The sequence below is a fragment of the Dysidea avara genome, chromosome 5 (assembly GCF_963678975.1).
Source record: "Dysidea avara chromosome 5, odDysAvar1.4, whole genome shotgun sequence".
NCBI lineage: Eukaryota > Metazoa > Porifera > Demospongiae > Dictyoceratida > Dysideidae > Dysidea > Dysidea avara.
In genome coordinates, this window is record NC_089276.1 from 3,601,696 (window position 1) to 3,626,921 (window position 25,226).

General features: G+C 37.4%; 1 protein-coding gene across 1 annotated transcript in view; it reads left to right on the forward strand.

Moving 5' to 3' along the window:
- Positions 1-8: 8 nt before the first annotated feature.
- Positions 9-25,226, forward strand: part of LOC136255724 (uncharacterized) — a 164,386-nt gene continuing 139,168 nt past the window's right edge. The window contains exons 1-9 of the mRNA XM_066048559.1: positions 9-128; positions 6,194-6,466; positions 8,474-8,665; positions 11,343-11,534; positions 12,434-12,625; positions 13,709-13,900; positions 14,586-14,855; positions 17,325-17,516; positions 18,393-18,584. Coding sequence (XP_065904631.1) covers positions 56-128; positions 6,194-6,466; positions 8,474-8,665; positions 11,343-11,534; positions 12,434-12,625; positions 13,709-13,900; positions 14,586-14,855; positions 17,325-17,516; positions 18,393-18,584 — 1,768 coding nt within the window. The 5' untranslated portion in view covers positions 9-55. The remainder of the gene's footprint in view (positions 129-6,193; positions 6,467-8,473; positions 8,666-11,342; positions 11,535-12,433; positions 12,626-13,708; positions 13,901-14,585; positions 14,856-17,324; positions 17,517-18,392; positions 18,585-25,226) is intronic.

Sequence of the window (25,226 nt, forward strand, 5' to 3'; positions counted from 1 at the left end):
TGTGCACGTGCAGGTGGACAAAGTAGGCGTGTTTTAGCGGCTGGACTCGCACACAATGGAGGTCACTTCGACGGGGAAGATGTCTCGAGTAGTGATTATAGCCGTGCTGTTCCTGACCACTGCGCTTTGTAAGTTTAACCATTGTACGTGTACCTCACTGCTGATTCAGGCTGATTCAGCTAGTTTGCTCAAAGTTTTAATATTTTTTTTTTGTCTTATCCTTTAGAAAGCAATAAGTTATCGAGTTTGTGTTATCGGTAGAGCTTAGCAGCGACAAACAGTTTTGTATTTGTTAATTAGCCATGCGATAAATTGATTTGATGCTGCTTAACACTTCCATATAAGGTTGAAATGAGATGGCGAAACATGCCTTGCTAATAAAATAGTGTTACACGACAAAACGAGTAATTTGTACGCTAACACATTTAAAAGAGTGAACTAAATCAGGGGGACTTCCTGCTGCCAAGAGCTTTTTGTCTTCTTGATGTCTATTCTCTATGGCCTTGCAGAATCAAAGTCTGTTTCTCTGAAAAGCAAACCAAGCTATCATAAGTACATATAACATACCCTGATGTCTGGAAAAAGAAATGTATTTATGTAGATTCATAAGTCCTGGTGATATCTGGGTATGTGCCATGCTAGATTTTAACTGAGTTTTCTTATCTGGTCATCATGTTATATCCTCTTCTTAGTATGACCCCTAACATGGCTGGTATATTACTGTATTATAGATCAGGTTACATCGTGGAGTTAATAGTATTCATATGCAGAGCTCTATCCATGCTTGTCAAGTGGTTGCCAATGGCTTTGGAAACTTGTACACTTATCTGAGAAATTCAATTAGAATATGAAATCACATACACGTTTGCTTTACGAGTTTGGTTCTGCAGACTCTACTAGTTACAGAATTCTATGATGACTTAGTCTCATAGTTCAGGCATGCGAGACAAAAAGCAACTTAATTTTATGACACTGATGTTGCATCGATGGGACACAATAACTGTTTGGATTATTGACTAGTAGATATCTTCTGAATTTCTCTGTGCAAAGTTTACTTCTGTTTCTGTGGTCTCCTGCACAAGTAAGTGATAAATCTTGCGAATATTTATTGAAATACTATAATTGAACTACTTATATGTTTGGGATCTCGTATACAACTTTTGGTATTTTTGGGTGATTGACAACCACTCAGCACTTGCTTATTCTAATGTAAACCACTGCTCTTATCCAAGGGTGTTCTTATGACAATAATTTCTATACCTTAAATACAGGGTGCCGTGTGCTTTCTCATACTGTGTGGCTAGGCTGTGGGTTTGTTGTTTGAGTACTTTTGACTATTGATATAAACTTCATTCATTTGGACATTAGTGTTAATTTGTGATATCACATTTGGTTCAACTTGTATTGTCCAAACACATTAGATCACCCATTGATGTTATTACAGTAACGAAAATGTTTGATCAGTATCATATACAGACAGTAACAGGTGCCACATTTAACCAGAATATAAGTCTCCAAAATCTACTACAGTCACTTTCAAAATGCAAATGAACTTTAAAGTGTTGTACCAATATGCATTTTTTCACATTTGCCGATACCGATTATTTACCTATTCCTGTAACCGATATGCCGATATTTACCGATATTCTTCAATTCTTCAGAACAGAGGAGTAGAAAATCACCTAAAGTTTATGTGTATAAACTGCGTTTGTATCTATGGTAATGATAATGTAATCAATGTAATTAATTGCGTGGGCGGCCGACTTACAATGTTTTATACATTTTTGCTATTATCCCCTTTCATGAAAAAGGAAGCTAAGTAGTCATAAAACGGCTAAGCCAGCTTATCAAACAGTGTTTCTAGTGGGACTCCAGACCCTTACTGAAGAGTGATCAACTAATTGCGTGGGTGGCCGATAAATATACACAGCCTTGCAGGCATACTTGTGCAAACAAACAAGCCAAAACAGTTACAGCAAACCACTTACTGCTACATTCACCACCTTTACTTTCACCTGTTCATTGCCGCCAATTTAACTATTGATTGTGGGTTTCGGTTAATCGGCAAATTATTTCCGCTTCGTAGCCGATACCGATACTTGTAAATTTAGCTAATATCGGTTGTTACCAATAATTCAACCGATTATCGGTGCAACACTACTTTAATTTGCATACATATGCACATAATCACATGAAGGCTACTTGAATGTTTAAATGTGCTGAACGACTAACTCAGTATATGTCCCTGGCATTGTCTAACAATCTAAGATGGTGAGTGATTTGGTTGTATTATTAAAAGGAGTCTTAGAGCTTGGTAGTGAAGAAATAGCTCGTGTGTGAATATCATGTGTCCAAATTGTTCAATTGCATTCACAGGCAACTTGTAATGACTGTATATATGATGATTAGTGTCACTAACATGAAAACATATGACAATAAATTTCCTAAAATTTGACAACACTTATGAGACTATCACTAGAGTTTCTTTTAGCGAAGTTGCCATTCAAAACTTTATCTGATGTAAAAACAAAGAAAAACTTACTAATAGTAGCCACCTGCTTAATTAATGAGGTCAGAAACATTTCGCTCAAAGATACCGTCAATATATACTAGTTAAAGCATCACCACTAGTGCAATATGGAAAAAAAATAGGACAAGTGCATGGGTAAGAGACTAATACATGAAGCCGAGTGCTGTATTCGGCTCAAGACCAAGCCAGAGTGCTATTTTATCATGTTGCAAAAGTGTGGCAGTGTTTTGACTGTTTTAAAGTGCTCTTTGTTTGGAACATTCATTTTGTAGACTCGAACTGTGTCGGTTTTCAGCCATCAGACAATTGTCTATATAGTACAAATTTGGTCATAAGACAAACAAATAGCATCATTTTGACTATATACTTTTGGCAATTTAAAATATTACACACATGATCAACAGTGCCGTATCTTTCTTTCCTCTTATTCATTTGATCTACACCAACGCAAGTGCCTTAAGCATGGGAGAATTACTGGTAATTTAACCCTGAAACCTGTAATAAACTTTTCAGGAATGTGTGTTTGCACATTATGGGCACACATGGCAATGCTAGGTGGGGTGACTTAATTCTTATAGCCTACAACTACACATTGATCAAAAGTCTGTTCACTGGGACTTGGAGAAGGTAAAATAAACACTTCAAAAGGATAGGTGTGGCCAAAAGTAACAGGTTAACACAGTCAATACTTTAATCTTGTTGTGTCTGTAATGTGACGAAAGAATTCTCTTATAAATATTGTCAAGTATCTATGTAAACTATAAACAAGTATAATAATTTTAGTAAAAGTGAGAGTATTGCGTTGTCAGTCAATTAAATATTATTATATTTTATTCACTTATTTGCTGCCAGTAATATCTTGTGCAAACAAATGCTGATGTGTTAAATGTCTCTTGCATTTACTATACACAGAGACTGTTAGTTGTCTTTGTAACCAGCATAGAGTGTGATCTATCTCTTACTGATTCTATAACTTTTCAGTATTCCTCAGGTGCTTTTAGCAAAGCCTTCTAGAGACCACAGCATGCGCTTGAAAGACAGTCAATCCTATTGTAAACTTGTTCCTAATTCATACATGAAACATATATCAGCCCCACACTTCACACAAGCACACAAAGTTATGTACTAGTAGATGTAGATGGGATATACAATGATCCTATAAGAATTAGTATATTGTGTTATCCACTGATTATAGGAAACATATAATAAAATTACTGATGAATAAAATACAGAAAGTAGGGACTACAGAATTTTTATTCACATAATTCTGGACTCCTCTCTGGTAAGGCCATCTTGGACCTCCCTTTTTTAGTGTACGTATATTTAGGCTCCTGAATATAAGAATACCTAATTAATGACGATTAGGACGTGTCATGTTTCTAGCACGTGTCATGTTTCTAGCACATGTTGTAAGAAAGTACAGCCACTTTTTTTGTCTCCATTTGATGTCTGCCAAGTTGAATGTAAATTAACATATATTCAAACGATTATACCATTTTAAACTCTATAGTAGCCAGTAAGGAAATAGGGTATTATATTTTATGTAATCACATCACATGTGGTCACCAACAGGATGTGTGTTGGTATTCCCCTTAATTAGTATGGTATGGGTTGCATGATATTACCATTACAAAATATGTATAATTTTGCTCTGCCAATGCATGAATTTAGTCAGACTCAGAAATTTTAATTGGGAATCTTATACTGTGGACACTTGCCAATAGGGAGACCCACGCAATGCCATAATCCATATGTGACCAGATTTTACAGAACCAATCCAAATCGCAAATTAGGCAAAATCAAACAAACACCACCAGTGGATAGCTACACTATCGTACTAGTAGTTTTGACACTCAGTACCACTCAAGCTGCTTGAGGAGACGTCTTTTCTGGGAGGGGGTGTAGAGCTCGAATGGCAGTTTTAGGCCTTGTGAAGGACCTGGATTGGCAAGAATCAGTGGTTTACTGATAATGTAGGCCAGACGTTTTTTCTGTGGATTTTGCTACATATCAACTACTAAGGAGCCAGCACAGCCCTGTAATCTCGTCTCTGGACTCCAATTGTGGTCTGTCTCCATTTTGAGGTCCACCCCTTGCCCATCCCGCCACCCCTTTGTGAGCACTCGTGATACTACTTTGCTCGTCCAACAGCTCAGATTTTCTATCTTATTGTGGCGGGAAACTCTACAAGCAACTACAAGTACTGGAAGTGGTCTGAAAGATAACAGATTGATGCATCTTGAGTGTAAATTTCATACGTGTGCTTGCTATCCTTGGAGAGTTATGCTGGCTTGAATTCTTTAAAACCTTTTATCTCGAAACTTCTAATGTGCGATTTGGTTTGGTTTTCCAAAATCCAGTCACATATACTGTACAATTTAATGAGTAAGAATTTAGGCAAACCTTTGATAATCAGGACACTTAGATTTTAGTATGTAGATCTTCTGTATGACATACATACAAAGACATAGTTAGGTTTAATCATACAGTACACACTAGTACTGTATTGTAGGGATCATAACTTCCTACCATAAAATATCACTGGAACACCAGCCTTATCTTACCTCCATGACAACTTGACTTCTTGGCAATGAAATCAAGCCCAAATGTGCTTCTAATGCCTAATTCCTTCAGCCTCAACTATGATTAAGGCTACAGGTTTGTGTAATTTCTTCACTGTTCAATGTCACTTAGGCAGGGATGTGCCGGCAGTGGTCAGGACCAGCCACCACTCACATAAAATAGCCACCACTACCACTCATCAACCACTACAAATTCACTTTGATTTGATGGAAACTAAGGCCCCACACATTCTATCCTAAATCTTCTGGACTTATCCCTGTTTGTTGTAGCCACCACTGCTCTAAATCTGGACACATCCCTGCTTAGGCCCAACATGCTTTTTCCTACTGCCACAGCTACAATAGTGGATTTACTTTGTCCTCCTTTGTGTCCAACACATTTCTTACTCCACTAGCTACCGTGTAGGTATTTATGGGTAGTGAGGTAATGGCTTCCTTTTGCTGGGAGTCTGCAGTTTTCATATACTGAGTGGAGTGATTACAAAGGTGTTTCTCATGATGTTCTTCATCTGTAATGTTGTATAGGGTGGAACACAGAAGTGAATAGTCATGTCGCTTTTCAGTTATTGATAGTCAGTTATCACACGATTAATTTTTTAGTAAGTCTGGTATCATTCTTTTCTTTGATGTACTATATGCTCTGGTTCACCAGTCATAAGGTAAACAAACAAGTATAAGGAGAAAAGTTGGAAATATTACAGTGACAAAGCCATGAAAAAAGGAGGTCTTCCTATACATTTGCAGCTATGCTAGTTAACCTTACTACTATCATGACTGTACTGTTGACTAGCTATAAGACTGAAGCAGGAATTAAATGTCCACTGGTATAGCTGTAGCTCCCTTAGTTCATTACTTATATCAAGAGTTCATAATATTTGTATGGGAGACAAATATTATTAACTCTTGTTTATATGATTTCTACTCAATTATAAAAAATTACGTTTACCTTGTACCAGTATTGCTGGTTCAACACAGCGTTGGCCTGTACTAACTACTAGAGAATTTGTATGTAATTGTACTGTACAAATGTTTCATTTTATTGTACAAATGTTTTGTCTGCTAATGCAATATCTTCTTGTAGGTGCTAATGGACAGTTCTCAGTTACCATCATTGCTAATCCCAGTGGTCCTTATATGGCTGGTAGGGACACAGTGATGTTGTCCTGTAATGCAAGTTTTGTTAACGAAACCACTGCTTATACCTGGAGTTGCCCTTCTCCCTGTTTTGCTAATGGGATTATGACACAAAATATTACCAGAGCTATTCAGGGTGAGGATGATGGAGCATTTATCAGCTGTACAGCTACAAATGGGGATGTGAGTGTCACCAGTAACAACACTGTGCTAATATCAGGTTAGTAATATACACTCTGTGTGTGTGCGCGCGCGTTATGAATGCATGAATTATGGGAGGGTAGTCAAGGTCTGGTTATGATGAATAGGAGCTAAATTTTCTGTTATGGTTGTGGTATTCATTTCATTGTTTATGACAAAACTTCATATTAGGGGTGAAATTTAATTAGCTGCATAAGCGTTAGCTATTTACCAGACATTGTCAAGTATAGGTTAATAGACTCTGTGATGGACAGCATGGTGAAATCTGCAATCCCACGCTCTCAAGACCTCAGCTAAACCAACTCATCACCTCATAATCTAGCGCTGCCACTTTTGTAGGTCCTGGAGGTCTGCGACAGAAGGTTTCATCCAAACTTTAATATAATCCTTCAATGCCATATACATGTAGATGTCAGTAAAGGAGCCTCTTACCTATACTGAACAGGGTATTTGATAAGGCAATATGGTGCTCCATCAGCCCAGTGTGGACACAAAATGACCCACACAATTCATGGCTTCTGCTCCAATTTTCTCAGCACTACCTCTGCTTTGTGACTAATACACATAAAACATAAGCTGAATATACTACTGGTGGAGCAGTAGATGTCTGGGTTGGGCCAGTTTGGCTCAGAGTTGAAATACTTATCAAAAACCCTGATACTGAAGGGTTAGGATATTAATCTTCAAAAATTGGGAGCCAAGTCTCCCAAATACATTGTATCAACTGAAGTAGAATTTGAAATTTAGTACCAGAGGCACCTGTGGACAAGGTAAGTAGTATGGAGGCACTTACCCTCACTTCCCCTTAAATTTATGGACACATCAGACTACACACCAGTGTTGAAACCGGGTCACTACTGTAGAACCGGATGCCCCACTGACCCAGATAGTCAAACCCGGATTTGACCCGGATGTGACCCGGATTAATTAAAGCCTAGGCGTGCAATAAGAGCTATGTTTTGGGTAGTCTCAAGTGAGCGAGACTACGTTTTGAGCGTTCGATCCTATGGCTCGATTCGTATTGAGTAAATGAGAAGCTATGTGATAACTAAGCCGGTAGGTTTATACAAAGACTCTCAATAATCTATGGTTTAATAATTAAAATCAGTCAGTGGGTTTGGTTCCATGTAGCTACTGTAGGTTTACAGACAGCAATTGAGTGTGGCTTCATGGATACCTAGTATTATAATTTCCCGATATATTAAAGTAGGTGTGGCTCACAGAAGTACTTATCCTGCTGCAAGAATAGACTATGTACAACCCGTACAATAATAGATTAGTGGGCGTAGCTCCACGTAAGCTTGCAGGCAGCAACGGAAATGGTTTTGTGCTTCAGACTGCACTTACTAATAAATGGGCGTAGCTGAGCATATGTTTGTAATGCAATAAGTGGGCGTGGCTCACGAAAGAGCTGCAACTAGTGTTAATAAGTTTCCACATCGTCAAACTAACAATTTCATTTCTTACGTGATCCAATCCGGGTCAGACCCGGATAATCCATAAACCGGGTCAGATCCAGATGACCCAACCCAGTTTCAATGCTGCTACACACTGACTCCAGTCAATAAACTTACCCTAATGCTGCTTGAGTAGATATTACCCAAGCCCACAAAATCCCCAGTTGCATGGGTGGATCTACCGAAAGTTTAAGAGCATACAACTAGTGGAATTACAGTTTAGCCTACTACTGCCTTAGCCTTATTAGAGAAAACCTGACGTATTTCCAGCACATATGCTGCAAGGTGCAACTAGTTTCTTGCTTGAACTTTCACAAAGCAACATCATCAGTGTGAAAATTAGTAAAAGCTGCACTTTGTGACATAATGATACTGTAATGTGATTGTATTCCCTGTATTTATTATGATCTTAAGAATGATTCAAAATTGTAATTGCTAGTATTCTTACATGTGTATAGTTAGTACTGCTTGTGGAAGAGGGTCGGTTATTTAATAGAGCTTAGGACTGTGCTATGTTATGTAACTTGTGTTCTAGCAGCACTTAATTGTTGTATACTGTTGTTTTCCAGTTTTTTGTCTAAACCTCACTGCTCCTGCTAATGGTATGGTCAGTTGTTCATCTGAAGGTGACAGATTAGTTAATACTGGGGAGACTTGTACTACCACATGTAACACTGGTTATGAGGTACAGACTGGTGATGTCATGAGGGCCTGTGGAAATGATGGAATGTATACTGGAGCTGATGTTGTGTGTAGCAGAGGTAATAATGTATAGGTTTTGTATTGAATACTCAGATATTTTCAGATGGCCATGGTATAGTGTTTTGTCCCTTATTAAAAATAACCAATTTTGTGGTGCTAACTCCCTTTGGAGTGGAACATCTTCCGTATCAAATTTGAACTGAATCCACCTTCCTATCACCAAGATATGCACCTTCAAAGTTTGTCTTTTTCTCTTTGTATTTTCCAACACTTGGAACAAGTTGATGTTACACTACTTTCTAAAAACAAGGCACCATACAGTTAACTATAGCTGGAGGTGTATCCATTCACTGGACTGGACTTCTGTACTCATACGTTTTTTTCTTCTTGATTTTTATACCCAGACTTAACCACAGAAGTATTTTAGCACTATTCACCAAAAGACATAAAACTGACACACAAGACGTATAGTATAAAACTTGCACATTATTCACAATGAAGATTTTGCCTACCACTAACATGATACAAGCACCATGTGTTGTCAACACTACTACTGTATCTGTGTGTCTTCTGTAGCCTTCTTTTGTAAAATAGCACACTTGGCATAAAATTCAATCAATCAAAATTGAGGAGTTGCACAATTGTTTAAAAACAGTGAAAAGCCATTCAAAATGACTAGGAATAAAGTAAAACTCAGAATAGGGTGTTTACTAAATGCAATCTCTTCATTTATCATATTAGTAGAGGATAGCATTTCATTTCTGAGGAAACCTTGAGTCATGATTCTTCGTTCCTATATCATACAGTACGATAGTACTGTATAGTAAGGATTGGTAAGAAATCATATGGTTTCGTGGATTTTTGCACCTTAAAAAGTGGCCTTGCAATAAGTTTTACCCGAAAAAACCACCTGGAATACATTAGTACTGCTGTAATGATGCTGTACCTTGGTTAAATGAAGCGAAAAGTCGAATGTTTCAATGTACAGTGAGTTTTAAAAATTCTAAATTCGCCTGGATTTCAACTGCCTGCCTGGCTGCTGTAAGACCCGGTTGCGCTAGGTGTACGGCTCCAGAAATTCAGACAGCTAAGGTAATGACAGCGGATTCACGAATCTATTGTTCTGATTACGTTCTGTCCACTGCACCATGCTGTTTGCTTTCATCGTTCATTGGATTCTTTGTTCTTCTCGAAGGATAATTAATAATTGCGGCGCTTAATAGTTGCGACGCGTGCCACAACTCAAACACATGATTTTAACGAAGTGTGAGTACGTGTGTGTATGCAGTATGAGTTGTCTCTACACATTTATTAACGCTGGGTAGTCGTTTTATATAGTCTTAATTACCAGTTTAGCTTTTATGTGTGTGAGGTAGCTAGCTAATAGTGTCCTTGAGGGGCGGATTCACCTCGGGATCCAGACTTCTAAAAGTGAGGGTTCCACTCTTAATGGTGGACTATCCAGCGATGCTTTGTGGTAAAATCATCAACATTTAGGCTATTAGAAATGCAGCTGAATCCTTTAACAGTTACTGTAATAACTTTAAAAGACAAAACGATAATTATTTTATAGGCACTTATTACGTACAAAGGTAAAAGGTAGCTGCTTCAAGTGATATTTATACTATGTGGAAAACAAAAGGAGTATAATATAGCTAGCTAGCTAGGTAAAAAAAAGTAAACAAACTAGCTATTTAAAAAATTAAAAATTTTAAAACAAAGTAGGGATTGGTATATTAATAGAGGTACACAAGAAATGCACAGTAGGGATATAACACTTCTTATTGTTTTATTGTGATTTAATATCGTGCACTGCTCCAGCTTGTTTCAGTACTTTTTATCGATGTGCTATATAGTCCCTACTCTAGTTGAAAATTCCAAAATTTTCTGTGTACTTGTTTGTTAATTTTTTTTGTAAATAATTATTATGACTGGTGAACCCATGCATGCCGCATCTGAAATGACGCCATGCGTCCCAATTATCGTCTGAAAAGTGAAGTATCCATTACGCTTCATTGTCAACTATGTTCAACCCATTACGCAGCGTTTCAAATCAAGAACTGTTTGAAAAGCACCTCTGCAATCCACGCATTTCGAAAGTAATGGTGCCGCGTGCACCGGGTTATATCAATAATATTATCTTCTGAAAAGTGAAGTATCCGTTACGCTTCGTTGTCGGCTATGTTCATCCCATTACACAGCAGTGTGAATCAAGAACTGTTTGAAAAGTGCCTCTGCTATAAAAATAGCCACTATGACAATTACAGACTATTTCCGTTACGAAGGGAAGCCATCACGTGCTATTGCCAAATCAACACTTTTCGCTGTCAACAAAGCTGAAAGGGACACAAAAGAGGACACTGGTAAGTCCATGAAAAGGCATTGCACGTACTGCGGTATGCCAAAAGGCACCTGTCGGGCCGAAGCGACGTCGAACAGTGAAAAAATCAAGCCCGTAGCCTTAGCTGTTATCGAGTTATGCTTGTCTGAAGGCATCAGTCAGTCAGTTACTTACTCAGTCAGTAGAAAATTCCGTTAAATAGATCATTTTTAAAATTTGTTGAAAGCATTTCGGGTCAATCTGAAAGCTTGTTTGGAAGCACCTAACCAATACATCTAAATTGAAATTTGTAGTGTACATTAATCGATTCTTTTTAAGTTTCCTTTTAAACTTCTTTTTTTATTTGTCTAGTAATTGTTTACACTTTGTAAGTTAATTAAGTTGTTCTCATACAGTTAACTGTACTGCCCTCACTAATCCTGCTAATGGAATGATCAGTTGTGAAATGGGAGATGATGGAGTTCTTTCTTATGAAGATATCTGTACTACCACATGTAACACTGGTTATGAGGTACAGTCTGGTGATGTCATGAGGACCTGTGGAAGTGATGGAATGTTTAATGGAAATGATGTTATTTGTAGTAGAGGTAATACTGTTATATTTTTAAACACTTTGTATGTTAATACTAGATGGCCAAATATATACTGTTCGTATTTTATCTTCACACTTCTGGGTTGTTTTCAAAGGAGATATTATTCCAAAAGCAGTGGTTCTATGATAATTATCTCTTTGAAAAAATGCTAATTATTCACAAATTTTTTTTTGCATAAGCCTCAGTGCTCGCTACTACTTGTGAACTCATGCTACAGAAGTGTGTAACTGTTGAACTATGATTGCAATGGCGTGTCATAGCTTTGCATTGTTATTTCAAGCCAATTGTTGGGCTCTAAATCTACGTGATGTTTCTCTGCACATGGACATGCAATGATTTGTGCTCTCGTCATTTCAGTCTCGTCTGCAAAATAAAGTGTGTTGGTCCGTATTTCATTTTTTTTCTCCATATGATTTGTATTGTTACATGTAGTTGCCATCTCAATAATAATCTGCTTGCAAACTACCAAAATTATTTTTTTTGGCGTTTTGCATGATGTTTGAGCATTCAAAAATAAAACTTACAAAATTAATTTTACCAGCTGCTCTTCTAAAAATTTCGCTGTCAAAATTTCCCCATTTTACAGTACTTCTAAAATCCAGGCGCCATGCAAGTATGTCATGTGACCCAAGAAGCTACCATGCCACACTTGGCAGGTAGAAAGGAAACACAATTTTCACACATTCATAGCTCCATGATCCTTTATCTGAATGGAATGTATTTTATACAGAAGTTACCCACCTGGATCACTGAGGTGGTATTGTAAACCACATCCCTATTTTTCCTTGATAGAGGTATTGTAAACCACATCCCAATTTTTCCTTGATAGAAGAATCAAATTAGGGATTTGTTTGTAATTTACTTCATAAGTAAATTAAGTTGTTCTCATACAGTTAACTGTACTGCCCTCACTAATCCTGCTAATGGAATGATCAGTTGTGAAATGGGAGATGATGGAGTTCTTTCTTATGAAGATATTTGTACTACCACATGTAACACTGGTTATGAGGTACAGTCTGGTGATGTCATGAGGACCTGTGGAAGTGATAGGATGTTTAATGGAACTGATGTTATGTGTAGTAGAGGTAATAATATTTAGTCTTTTGTTTGTGAATATTTTGAGATGGCCATGGTATACTGTTTTGTCCCTTATTAAAAACAAACCATTTTTGCAGTGCAAACTCCCTTTGGAATGAACACCTTCCATATCAAATTTGAGCTGAATCAACCTTCCCATCACCGAGATAGCACCTTCAAAGTTCATTTTATTTTCTTTGATTTTTAAATTTTTTTTTTTGCTGCACTTAGAACAAGTTGATGTTGTAGTGGGTTATTTTCAAAGGAGTTTAATTATTCGAAGAACAGTGGTTCTATGAACATTTAACTCTTATGTTATTATGCACAATCAATTAAATTTTTTACGTGGCTAGCTAAACCTGGAGCTTGCTCGATGCTCACTACTACATGTGAACTCATGCTACAGAAGTGTGTAACTGTTGAACTATGATTGCAACAGCGTGTTATGGCATTGCATTATTATTTCAAGTCAATTGTTATTAAGCAACTGAGTTAATTTACGTGATTTTCCTCTGCACATGGAAATGTGCAATGATTCGCACTCTCATTGTTTCAGTCTCGACTGCAAAACAAAGTGTATTGGTCCATATTTTGTTGTAGACGTGATATGCTCTTAGTAGTCACCATCTCAATAATAATATGCTTAGTTTAACATGCACTACCAAAAATTTTGTTGGTGCTTTTTTGGAACATTCAAAAATAAAACCTACAAAATTAATTTTATTAGCTGCTCAGAAAATTTCCTCTTCAAAAGTATCAAGGCACACAGTAGTGTGTCATGTGACCCAAGAAGCCAGGATGCCACACTGTGGGTATGTTGATAGGAAGAAAGGAAACATGATTTTTACACATTCATAGCTCTGTGATCCTTTATCTGAATGAAATGAACTTCGTATAGGAGTTGCCTGCTTGATTGCACATCTGTATTTTGCCTTGATAAGAAGAGTCAAATTAGGGATTTGTGGTTTACATTTCCACCCCAGCAATCCCTTCTTGTTTTGTGGCTTTTTTAGCTTCTTTTTAAATTTCCTTTTTTTTTAAATTTTAAAATTGTTTACACTTTGTAAGTTAATTAAGTTGTTCTCATACAGTTAACTGTACTGCCCTCACTGATCCTGTTAATGGAATGATCAGTTGTGAAATGGGAGATGATGGAGTTCTTTCTTATGAAGATATTTGTACTACCACATGTAACACTGGTTATGAGGTACAGTCTGGTGATGTCATGAGGACCTGTGGAAGTGATGGAATGTTTAATGGAAATGATGTTGTGTGTAGTAGAGGTAATAATGTATAGTTTTTGTATGTGAATACTTTCAGATGGCCATGGTATACTGTTTTTGTCCCTTATTAAGACCACCACTGCCTTTTTCAATTCACTTCTCACCATACAGCTGCTTTTAGCATCAGATGTTTTATTTTTTTATTCATGTAAGATACAAACACAAATGTTTTTTTTCCCAGAAAACAATTTTGAAAATCCAGGTACGTTAGGTACACATCTAGGTTTTGTGCATATGTTATATTGAGTCTGAGTGGTGAATATATTACTAAACAAGATGGAATATTTAAGATTTATTGCCTACTCCATAACAACCTAAATAGAGTGTAAGGTACAGTAATACCATGGGCCTGTATTGGCCAGAGGTTAATTTGGGAGGGGTGTGTGGCAGTGGCGTCCTGGGTTAACTATTGCTGCCCTGGGTATAGAACTAAAGCTTTGATACATATAGTTAGAAGTAAAAAAGGTTTAAGTTGTACAGGGTGTATAATCAAATGATCACCACTCAATGGCATCACAGTAAAAATCGTGTGTCTATACACCTAATTTTTTTTTTTTTTTACTTTCCCAGCTTACTATTCTGGATTGAGTCCTGGTAAATTGTTGATGATTACACATATAAGTGCATAGTAGATATATCTGATGTGTGATATAGTGGTTTCATTAATTGGACTATTTTCTTACAGTACCATCACCCACTATTACCACTCACCCGATGAACATGAGTGTTACCTTACAAAGTGATCCTATAAGTGTGTCACTAACTTGTGAGGCAGATGGAGCAACATCATATAATTGGGAGAGACAGAATGGTAGTATTCCATCTGGTGCTACTGGAGTGAACACTAGTAATCTCACTATTAACCTAACACCAGAAGATGCTGGTAACTACCGATGTGTAGCTACTAATGAAGGTGGTAACACCTCATCAAACTATGCTTCACTAACTGTTATTGGTGAGTGATGAGCAAAATAGTACAATATTATTATCACAGCATAAGCACCGCGATGTACCCAGTACAGTGGATCACCAGTTATTGTAACACCACTGTTCATAGAGCTTGACAACAGTGTTCTTATAATTTGTGGGAAAGTTGAAACTACTCTAATAGAACATACACTTACTCTAATGGAACTCACACTGAAATACTGTATACGTACAAATTTTTGAGGTGTGTAATTTTTACAGATCGACAAATTTCAGAATTTTCACTGTTTTATTTTCAAGGATCACTTGTTCTTCAAAGTTGAAGATTTTGTGAAAAACCAAGCAAACACAATCTGTAAAAACTACATCCTTCAGAAATTTGTACATATATGGTACTCAAAACAGTACAATTAAGCTGCTTAGGTAACAGAGATCCATATAGCTAGGGTCCATTGTATACGTATGTAAAATTGACATGTATAAGGTTGTTCTTTAACCCAACCATTAACCCTTAAACCCACTTAAAGTTCTTTTTTACACAATAAAAGCATACATTAATTTGGTGGGAAATGTAACTCTTTAGGTTTACGTAAACTACACATTAATCAGAAATCTGTTTATTGGGCTACTTGGAGAAGTTTAAATAAACACGTTACACTAAAGGCTATTCTTTTAGCGTAGATGTTTTCCTTTGTTGTTTTAGCACTAGTGTTACAGCTGTAGAGATGAACCAGTAATTATTCTTAGCAGGTAGCTACTCGGGTAGCTAGGTGGCACCACCAGGCAAGCTATGCAAATAATCTGGCTCATCACTACAACCCCAACGTTAGTGTTAAGTACTGAAGCAACAAAGGAAAACATGTACACTACAACAATAGCCTCTGTCACGCTTTATCACTGCGAGTATACGTGTATCGTAAGTGTGTTCTAATTGATTAGTGCATGCGCTAGTGTCATCTGACTTGTAAGGAAGAGCAGTACCAGCAGTTATAGCTCGATAGTGGTGTCTCCAGTGTTGCAAGAGATGGATAATGCCTGGATTATTGTTTAAAGCTGTTTCCAGCTCAGTCCGCCAGTCCAGTCCAGTCCAGTCTGTGGAATAAAGTAGGCCGTTGCTGTCAGACCTTCAGTGCTGGTCACTGTAAAGTATTAATAATAATAATAAAAGGTCCACATAGCTAAGGAAGCACCAGAATATTAGAGAAATTGTAGGAAAACTACACCGTAGAAGGATCGAACCTACTAAGAATAACGCTTGCCCTAACCACTATGCTACATGTCATATACGTTACAAGTTGAGTAAAACTTAAAGCATGCATAGGTTGAATTTCACAGGCGTTCACTTGCGGTTTACAAAAAGAATCCAGGTAAGTTTTTGCTCTACACCCTTGCATTCATCGCACTGTAAACTACAAATACAACAGTTAAAAGTTTCATTTAAAAGCAGTTTTACTCTGAGATGATGAGCATTTTGTTTGGCACAAAAGCCGCTTAGATTGCAGCTGGCAACAGACAGATGGACGGACAGATGGCTTTTCAGCTTTATATGCATATAGATAGATAGCGGCACAACACCAAAATCGTGCATTTTTTCATAAAGGCATGAAACTTTCCACATTAGTACTCCTCATGACATAAATTTTTGATATAGTGCCATCACAGATTTGATCTTTGGTGACCTTCATGACCATTTTTGCCCAGAAATTTGATCATTTCTGTCTTTATCTACCTGAAGCATTAATTAACTTGTTAAACATGGTACTGGTTTTATTAGGTGATTTCATTCCAAAGTTATGATCATTTCTATTACCATAACTTTTGAGAAAATTTCCCTCCCAATGGGTAGTTTACACCCTTAAGGGAAGGTAAACTCAAATTGCAGCTAATAAAAGTGATAATAACTTCAGAATGGAATTACTTATTAACTTCAAATAAAAACCAAGTTGTTTTGTTCTACAAAATCTTACTTTGGTACTATGTTTTATCACGTCAATGGCTCAGGGAGATAAAGACAGAAATGATTAAATCTCTGTACAAAAGTGGCCACAAAGGTCACCAAAGGTCAATTCTGTGATGACACTATGAAAAGTTTCATGCTTTTATGAAAAAGCACAGATTTGACTAATTTTTGGAGCTACGCCGCTATACTACAAAGTGAGATCGGAAAACACAACTTGACAACAAATCTCTTGAACAACTTTGGTGAATAACTTCTAGTATATTGCTTCAAATCATCTGCTTTTTTGTCTACTTCCAATACATTCACACGATTGTGCAACTCATCAATTCTGATTGGCCAGCAAATATTTTGCCTGGATTGCACTTCCACGCTCAAGAAACTCAAGCATTGTCACCAGATGGGGTTAGCACATTAGTACAAGGCCGGCTGGGCAATTTGTGGTTTACATTAATCCCTTCTTTTTTGGTTTCCTTTTAAATTTCCATTTTTTATTTATCTAGTAATGTTTTGTAAGTTAATTAAGTTGTTCTCATACAGTTACCTGTAATGCCCTCACTGATCCTGTTAATGGAATGATCAATTGTGAAATGGGAGGTGATGAAGTTCTTTCTTATGAAGATATCTGTACTATCACATGTAACACTGGTTATGAGGTACAGTCTGGTGATGAAATGAGGACCTGTGGAAGTGATGGAATGTTTAATGGAACTGATGTTGTGTGTAGCAGAGGTAATAATGTTATAGTTTTATACACTTTGTGCGTTAATACCAGATGGCCAAGGTATACTGTTTGTATTTTAGCACACTCTAAACAAGTTGATGTTGTAGTGGGTTATTTTCAAAGAAGTTTAACTTTCAAATTATTCAAAAAGCAGTGCTTCTATGAAAATTTAACTCTTCAAAAAAAATGCTAACTGCGCAATTTTTTTAACGTAAGCCTCTGTGCTCGCTACTACTTGTGAACTCATGTTACAGAAGTGTGTAACTGTTGAACTATGATTACAATGGCGTGTCATAGCTTTGCATTGTTGTTTCAAGTCAATTGTTGGGCTCTAAATCTATGTGATTTTCCTCCGCACATGGACACATGCAATGATTTGTGCTCTCATCCTTTCAGTCTTGTCTGCTAAACAAAGCGTATTGGTCCATATTTCATTGTAGACATGATTTGCCCTTATCATTTATATTGTTACACGTGGAAGCCATGTCCATAATAATCTGCTTGGTTAAACACGCACTACCAATATTATTTTTGTTAGCGCCTGCATGATGTTTGAGCATTCAACAATAAAAACTTCTAAAAACCGTGCCACACTTTGCAGGAAGAAAGGAAACAACAATTTTCACACATTCATAGCTCCATGATTCTTTATCTGAATAGAATGAATTTTATACAGAAGTTACCCACCTGGATCGCTGAGGTGGTATTGTAAACCACATCCCTGTTTTGCCTTGATAGAAGAATCAAGGGATTTGTGGTTTACATTACCACCCCAGCAATCCCTTCTTGTTTTGTAGCTTTTTAAGCTTCCTTTTAAATTTCCTTTTTTTTTAATTTAAAAAATTATTTACACTTTGTAAGTTAATTAAGTTGTTCTCATACAGTTACCTGTACTGCCCTCACTGATCCTGTTAATGGAATGATCAATTGCGAAATGGGAGGTGATGGAGTTCTTTCTTATGAAGATATCTGTACTACCACATGTAACACTGGTTATGAGGTACAGTCTGGTGATGTCATGAGGACCTGTGGAAGTAATGGGATGTTTAATGGAACTGATGTTGTGTGTAGTAGAGGTAATAATGTATAATCTTTGTATTGAATACCAGATATTTTCAGATGGTCATGGTATACTGTTTTGTCCCTTATTAAAAACTTTGTGGTGCAAACTCCCTTGGAATGAACGCCTTCCATATCAAATTTGAGTTGGATCCACCTTCCCATCACCGAGATAGCACCTTCAAAGTTCATTTTATTTTCTTTGATTTTTTTAAAAATCTTCTTTTTCGTAGCACTTAGAACAAGTTGATGTTGTAGTGGGTTATTTTCAAGGAGTTTAATTATTCGAAGAACAGTGGTTCTATGAAAATTTTAACTCTTATGCTATTATGCACGATCAATTAAATTTTTTACGTGGCTAGCTAAGCCTGGAGCTTGCTCGCTGCTTGCTACTACATGTGAACTTGTGCTACAGAAGTGTGTAACTGTTGAACTATGATTGCAACAGCGTGTTATGGCTTCGCATTATTATTTCAAGTCAATTGTTATTTATTAAGCAACTGAGTTCTAAATTTACGTAATTTTCCTCCGCACATGGACATGGGCAATGATTCGCACTCTCATTGTTTCAGTCTCATCTGCAAAACAAAGTGTATTGGTTCATATTTTGTTGTAGACGTGATATGCCCTTAGTAGTCACCATCTCAATAATAATCTGCTTGGTTTAACGTTCACTACCAAAAATTTTGTTGGCGCTTTTTGCATGATGTTTGAACATTCAAAAATAAAACCTACTAAATTAATTTTATTAGCTGCTTAGAAAATTTCCTCTTCAAAATTATCAAGGCACACTGTAACAGTATGCCCCTGGCATTGTCTAACAATCTAAGGTAGTGAGTGATTTGGTTGCATTATTATTAAAAGGAGTCCTGGAGCTTGGTTGTAAAGAAGTAGCTCATGTGTGCGAATATCATGTGTCTGGATTGTTCAATTGCATTCACAGGCAACCTGAAATTGACTATATATATGATTATTAGTGTCACTAACATGAAAACATGTGACAATAGATTTCCTAAAATTTGACAACACTTATGAAACTATCATTAGAGTTTCTTTTAGTGAAGTTGCCATTCAAAACTTTATCTGATGTAAAAACAAAGAAAGATTTGCTATTTGTAGCCACCTGCTTAAGAAATATTTCACCTAAAGATGCCGTCAATATATATATCTAATCCAAAACAGCCAAGCTGTAAAAAAAGGGTGCGGCCCTCAGAAAGGCTATGGTGAAAAAAGATGTAAAATCCTAGGTGGCGGCCAAGAAATGGCTGTGATGGTAGGTTAATGGTAAAAATTTTAATAAAGACAATTCAGGTGAATTTTTGTGCCGCTTCACAAAATTTACCTGAATTGTCATTATTAAAATTTTTACCATTAACCTACCATCACAGCCATTTCTTGGCCGCCACCTAGGATTTCACATCTTTTTTCACCATAGTCTTTCTGAGGGCCACACCCTTTTTTTACAGCTTGGCTGTTTTGGATTAGATTTCATTTCTTTTTGTATTTGTATACCAGCTTTGGGACTTTTTTAACCTACGTTTTTTTCTTTACTTCAGGAAGAAGAAAAGATGAAGTAGATGTACTTTAAATATTTTATCAGTAAATGTACAAATTATATATACTGTATAATACATATTTGACCGCATTTGCGAAAAGGGGTCTTCCACACACATCTAATTTGCCAACTTTGACAATAGATAACTTCAGATTGGAAAGAGCTGTTGCCTTGATATTTGGGCAGTGGTGAGCACCACTATAGCTGAATACATGGTGAAATTTTCAGGTTAATATGTTACTTGAACACTGAGTTATGGTCTCCAACGTTTACGGAATTGGATGTGTGTGGAAGACCCCTTTTCGCAAATCCGGTCACCTATATTGATTACAGAAATCTCCATGGTGGTTTCTTTGTAACTGAACACTCTACAAGGTGACTTCTTCTAATTGCTCTCTCTACAGGGTGAATTGTTTGTAGCTGAACGATCTACAAGGTAACTTCTTCTAGCTGATCTCTCTACAGGGTGATGTGTTTGTAGCTGAATTTTGTATAGGTGATTTGTTTGCAGCTGAGCTCTTTACAGAATGGTTTCTTTGTAGCTGAACTCTCTAAAAGGTAACTTCTTCTAACTGATCTTTCTACTGGGCAATTTGTTTCTGGCAAAATTTTCTACAGGGTGATTTCTTTGCAGCTGAACTCTCTACATGGTGGTTTCTTTGTAGCTGAACTCTCTACAAGGTAATTTCTTCTTGCTGATCTCTCTACAGGGTGATTTGTTTGTAGCTGAATTCTGTACAAGTGATTTGTTTGCAGCTGAGCTCTTTACAGAATGGTTTCTTTGTAGCTGAACTCTCTACAGGGTGATTTGTTTGTAGCTGAAATCCCTACAAGGTAACTTCTTCTAGCTGATCTCTCTACAGGGTGATTTGTTTGTAGCTGAACTCTCTACAGGTGATTTGTTTGTAGCTGAACTCTCTACAAGGCGATACTTCTAGGTGATCTCTCTACAGGATTCCTTGTTTCTAACTGAACTCTCAACAGGGTGATCTGTTCATAGCTGAACTTTCTACTGGGTGATTTGTTTGCAGCTGAACTCTCTAAATGGTGGTTTCTTTGTAGCTGAATTCTCTACAATGTGACTTCTTCTAGCTGAACTGTCTACAAGGTGACTTGTTTCTAGCTGATCTCTCTACAGGGTGACTTGTTTCTAGCTGAACTCTCCACAGATGATTTGTTTGTAGCTGAACTCTCTACATGGTGGTTTCGTTGTAGCTGAACTCTCTACAAGGTAACTTCTTCTAGCTGATCTTTTTACACTACATATTTGTTTGTAGCTGAGTTCTCTACGGGGTGAGTTGTTTGCAGCTGAACTCTCTACATGGGAGTTTCATTGTAGCTGAACTCTCTACAATGTGACTTCTTCTAGCTGAACTATCTACAGGGTGACTTGTTTCTAACTGAACTCTCTACAGGTGATTTGTTTGCAGCTGAACTCTCTACATGGTGTTTTCTTTGTAGCTGAACTCTCTACGTGGTAGTTTCTTTGTAGCTGAACTCTCTACAATGTGACTTCTTCTAGCTGAACTCTCTACGGGGTGACTTGTTTTTAGCTGATCTCTCTACAGGGTGATTTGTTTCTAGCTGAACTCTCTACAGGTGATTTGTTTGCAGCTGAACTCTCTACATGGTGGTTTCTTTGTAGCTGAACTCTGTACAAGGTAACTTCTTCTAGCTGATCTTTCTACAGGGTGATTTGTTTGTAGCTGAATTCTCTACAGGGTGATTTATTTGCAGCTTAACTCTCTACAAGGTGACTTCTTCTAGCTGAACTCTCTACAGAGTGATTGATTTTTTTTGCAGCTGAACTCTCTACAGGGTGATTTGTTTGCAGCTGAACTCTCTACAGGGTGATCTGTTCATAGCTGAACTCCCTATAAGGTAACTTCTTCTAGCTAATCTTTCTACAGGGCAATTTGTTTGTAGCTGAGTTCTCTACAGGGTGATTTGTTTGCAGCTGAACTCTACATGGTAGTTTATTTGTAGCTCTACAATGTGACTTCTTCTAGCTGAACTCTCTACAAGGTGACTTGTTTGTAGCTGATCTCTCTACAGGGTGACTTGTTTCTAGCTGAACTCTCTACAGGTGATTTGTTTGCAGCTGAACTCTCTACATGATGGTTTCTTTGTAGCTGAACTCTGTACAAGGTAATTTCTTCTAGCTGATCTCTCTACAGGCCGATTTGGTGTAGCTGAACTCTCTACATGATGGTTTCTTTGTAGCTGAACTCTCTACAAGGTGATTTCTTCTATAGCTGATCTTTCTACAGGGTGATTTGTTTGTAGTTGAACTCTCTACATGATAGATTCTTTGTAGCTGAACTCTCTACAAGGTAATTTCTTCTATAGCTGATCTTTCTACAGGGTGATTTGTTTGTACCTGAACTATCTACATGATGGTTTCTTTGTAGCTGAACTCTCTACAAGGTAACTTCTTCTAGCTGATCTCTCTACAGGACAATTTGTTTGTACCTGAACTCTCACATGATTGTTTCTTTGAAGCTGAACTCTCTACAAGGTGATTTCTTCTAGCTGATCTTTCTACAGGGTGATTTGTTTGTAGCAGAACTCTCTACAAGGAAACTTCTTCTAGCTGATCTCTCTACAGGGAGATTTGTTTGTAGCTGAACTCTCTATACATGATTTGTTTGCAGCTGAATTCTCTACATGATGGTTTCTTTGTAGCTGAACTCTCTACAAGGTAACTTCTTCTAGCTGATCTCTTTACAGGGTGAATTGTTTGTAGCTGAACGATCTACAAGGTAACTTCTTCTTACTTATAGGGTGATTTGTTTGTAGCTGAACTTTCTACAAGGAAACCTCTTTAACTGAGCTCTGTACAGGATGAATTGTTTGTAGCTGAACTATCTACAAGGTAACTTCTTCTAGCTGATCTCTCTACAGGATGATTTGTTTGTAGCTGAACTATCTACAAGGTAACTTCTTCTAGTTGATCTCTCTACAGTGTGATTTGTTTGTAGCTGAATTCTATATAGGTGATTTGTTTGCAGCTGAGCTCTTTACAGAATGGTTTCTTTGTAGCTGAACTCTCTACAAGGTAACTTCTTCTAGCTGATGTATCTACAGGGTCACTAGTTTGTAGCTGAATTCTCTACATGGTGGTTTCTTTGTAACTGAACTATCTACAAGGTGACATCTTCTAGCTGATCTTTCAACAGGGTGATTTGTTTGTAACTGAACTCTCTACAAGAAAACTTCTTCTAACTGATGTCTGAACAGGGTGAATTGTTTGTAGCTGAACTCTCTACAGGGTGATTTGTTTGTGGCTGATCTCTATACAGGTTACTTATTTCTAACTGATCTCTTGAATTCTGTTCAGGGTGACTGCTCTATTAGGATGACTGCTCTATTAGAGTATCTCGATCTCGCACTTGCTACACCAAGTTGGATTTCGTGTTATAACTCCGTGGCTTTAAGTCTGATTCTTCTACACCATTGAAGAGCCTTTCTAAGATGATAACTCCATCTGTACAGCGATTTTCAAAGCATTACCCCAAGTGGTTTATCTGGTAGGCGTGGCAAGCATAATAATAATAATGATGATAAATTAAAAAAATTTAAAATTAGCTAATCTCGATTGCGTAATTGTTACACACTGTTGAATTTTTCGCTGTATCTTCCTGGTTTTTAGCTCGATTTCTTTCAAACCACAAAAGGTTTGAGGTTCAATAGTTAACCTATTCACCCACCGATTTTCAGCTTCTTCCCATACGCGGTTTACCCTGTAGGCGTGACAACATATTGGTGTTATTTTTCGTGCATAATTGCTCATAACTCTTTGCCTGTTTATGGTATTCCAGCCAAAGTTGGTACCGAGATGCGCCTTTATACCCCCCTTCTGTGTGCCAAATTTCAAGGAAATCGGATAAATCGTTCGCGTTTTATAGCAGTTTTTGTAAGTGTGCGAAAAGAGGAAGAAAAATAAGAAGAAAAAGAAAAAAAAAAAACGAAGAAACTAAGCCAATTTTTGAAGTCGCATATCTCAGGAATGCCTGAAGTGATTTCGCTCAAATTTGGAATGTGGAGTGCTGAAGGTGGAGGGAATCTACACAGCAAAATTTGTCTTGTTTCATCAAGGCAGCACAGAGCTACGGAGGTGCGCAAATTGCGTTTTCTTTCTTCCTGTCAATATACTCACGGGGTTGCGCGCCGGCTTCTTGGGCCGCACGACACACTACCGTGTGTCTTGATACTAGTTAAAACACCGCCACAAGTGCAATATGGAAAAAAAATAGGACAAGGGCATGGGCAAGAGACTAATACACAAAGACGACTGCTGTATTCGGCTCAAGACCAAGCCAGAGTGCTATTTTTTCATGCTGCAAAAGTGTGGTGGTTTTTGACTGTTTTAAAGTGCTCTTTGTTTGGAGCATTCGTTTTAGGGACTTGAACTGTGTCAGTTTTCAGCCATCAGACAGTTGTCTATAGGGGATTGATTTATTCACCCAACCTGATGTCAACACATGATTATTTTTTATTGTACAGGCGCTTATATATTTCTTCATGGTCAACCGTGTTTCTCCGCATAACAAAACGTTACGAGTGACTATGCTCGCTATGTTTTAACCATGGCCAGGATGGGCATCTAGTCTAACAACAAGAGATGATATGAGATCAGCAAAGTTACCAGATAGCAGCTTCAATATGGAAGGTACATATTAACTGGTTTATGGGAGGGTTTATGTCACTGACAGTAATATGTGCACCAAGCATAGCCTCATGTATGTGTAGGACTGAGGCAATCACTTTCTGAGTTGTTTAACCCCAGTGTAGTTTTAGCGACAATTCTGTCCCCTAAGCAAGAGTAAAATAATGTCCTAAGCAATGCATCCATTCAGTGCCACACTCAACCTACCCGGGTCAGGCAGTGGTGGGGAATTGCAAATAGTTATTAGACGATTCTTCACAAGTTCACTCTACAAATCCTCTACCTAGAAATCTGCTTACATGCATGTGCCTCTACCTTGAGAACGACTTAGGTAGAAATATTCACAGCCCAACCAGAAATATGTGGGGTGTGACAATGTGTGTCCACTCTCTACACATGTACAATTAAACGTACACCTTACACTGTTATAGCCTA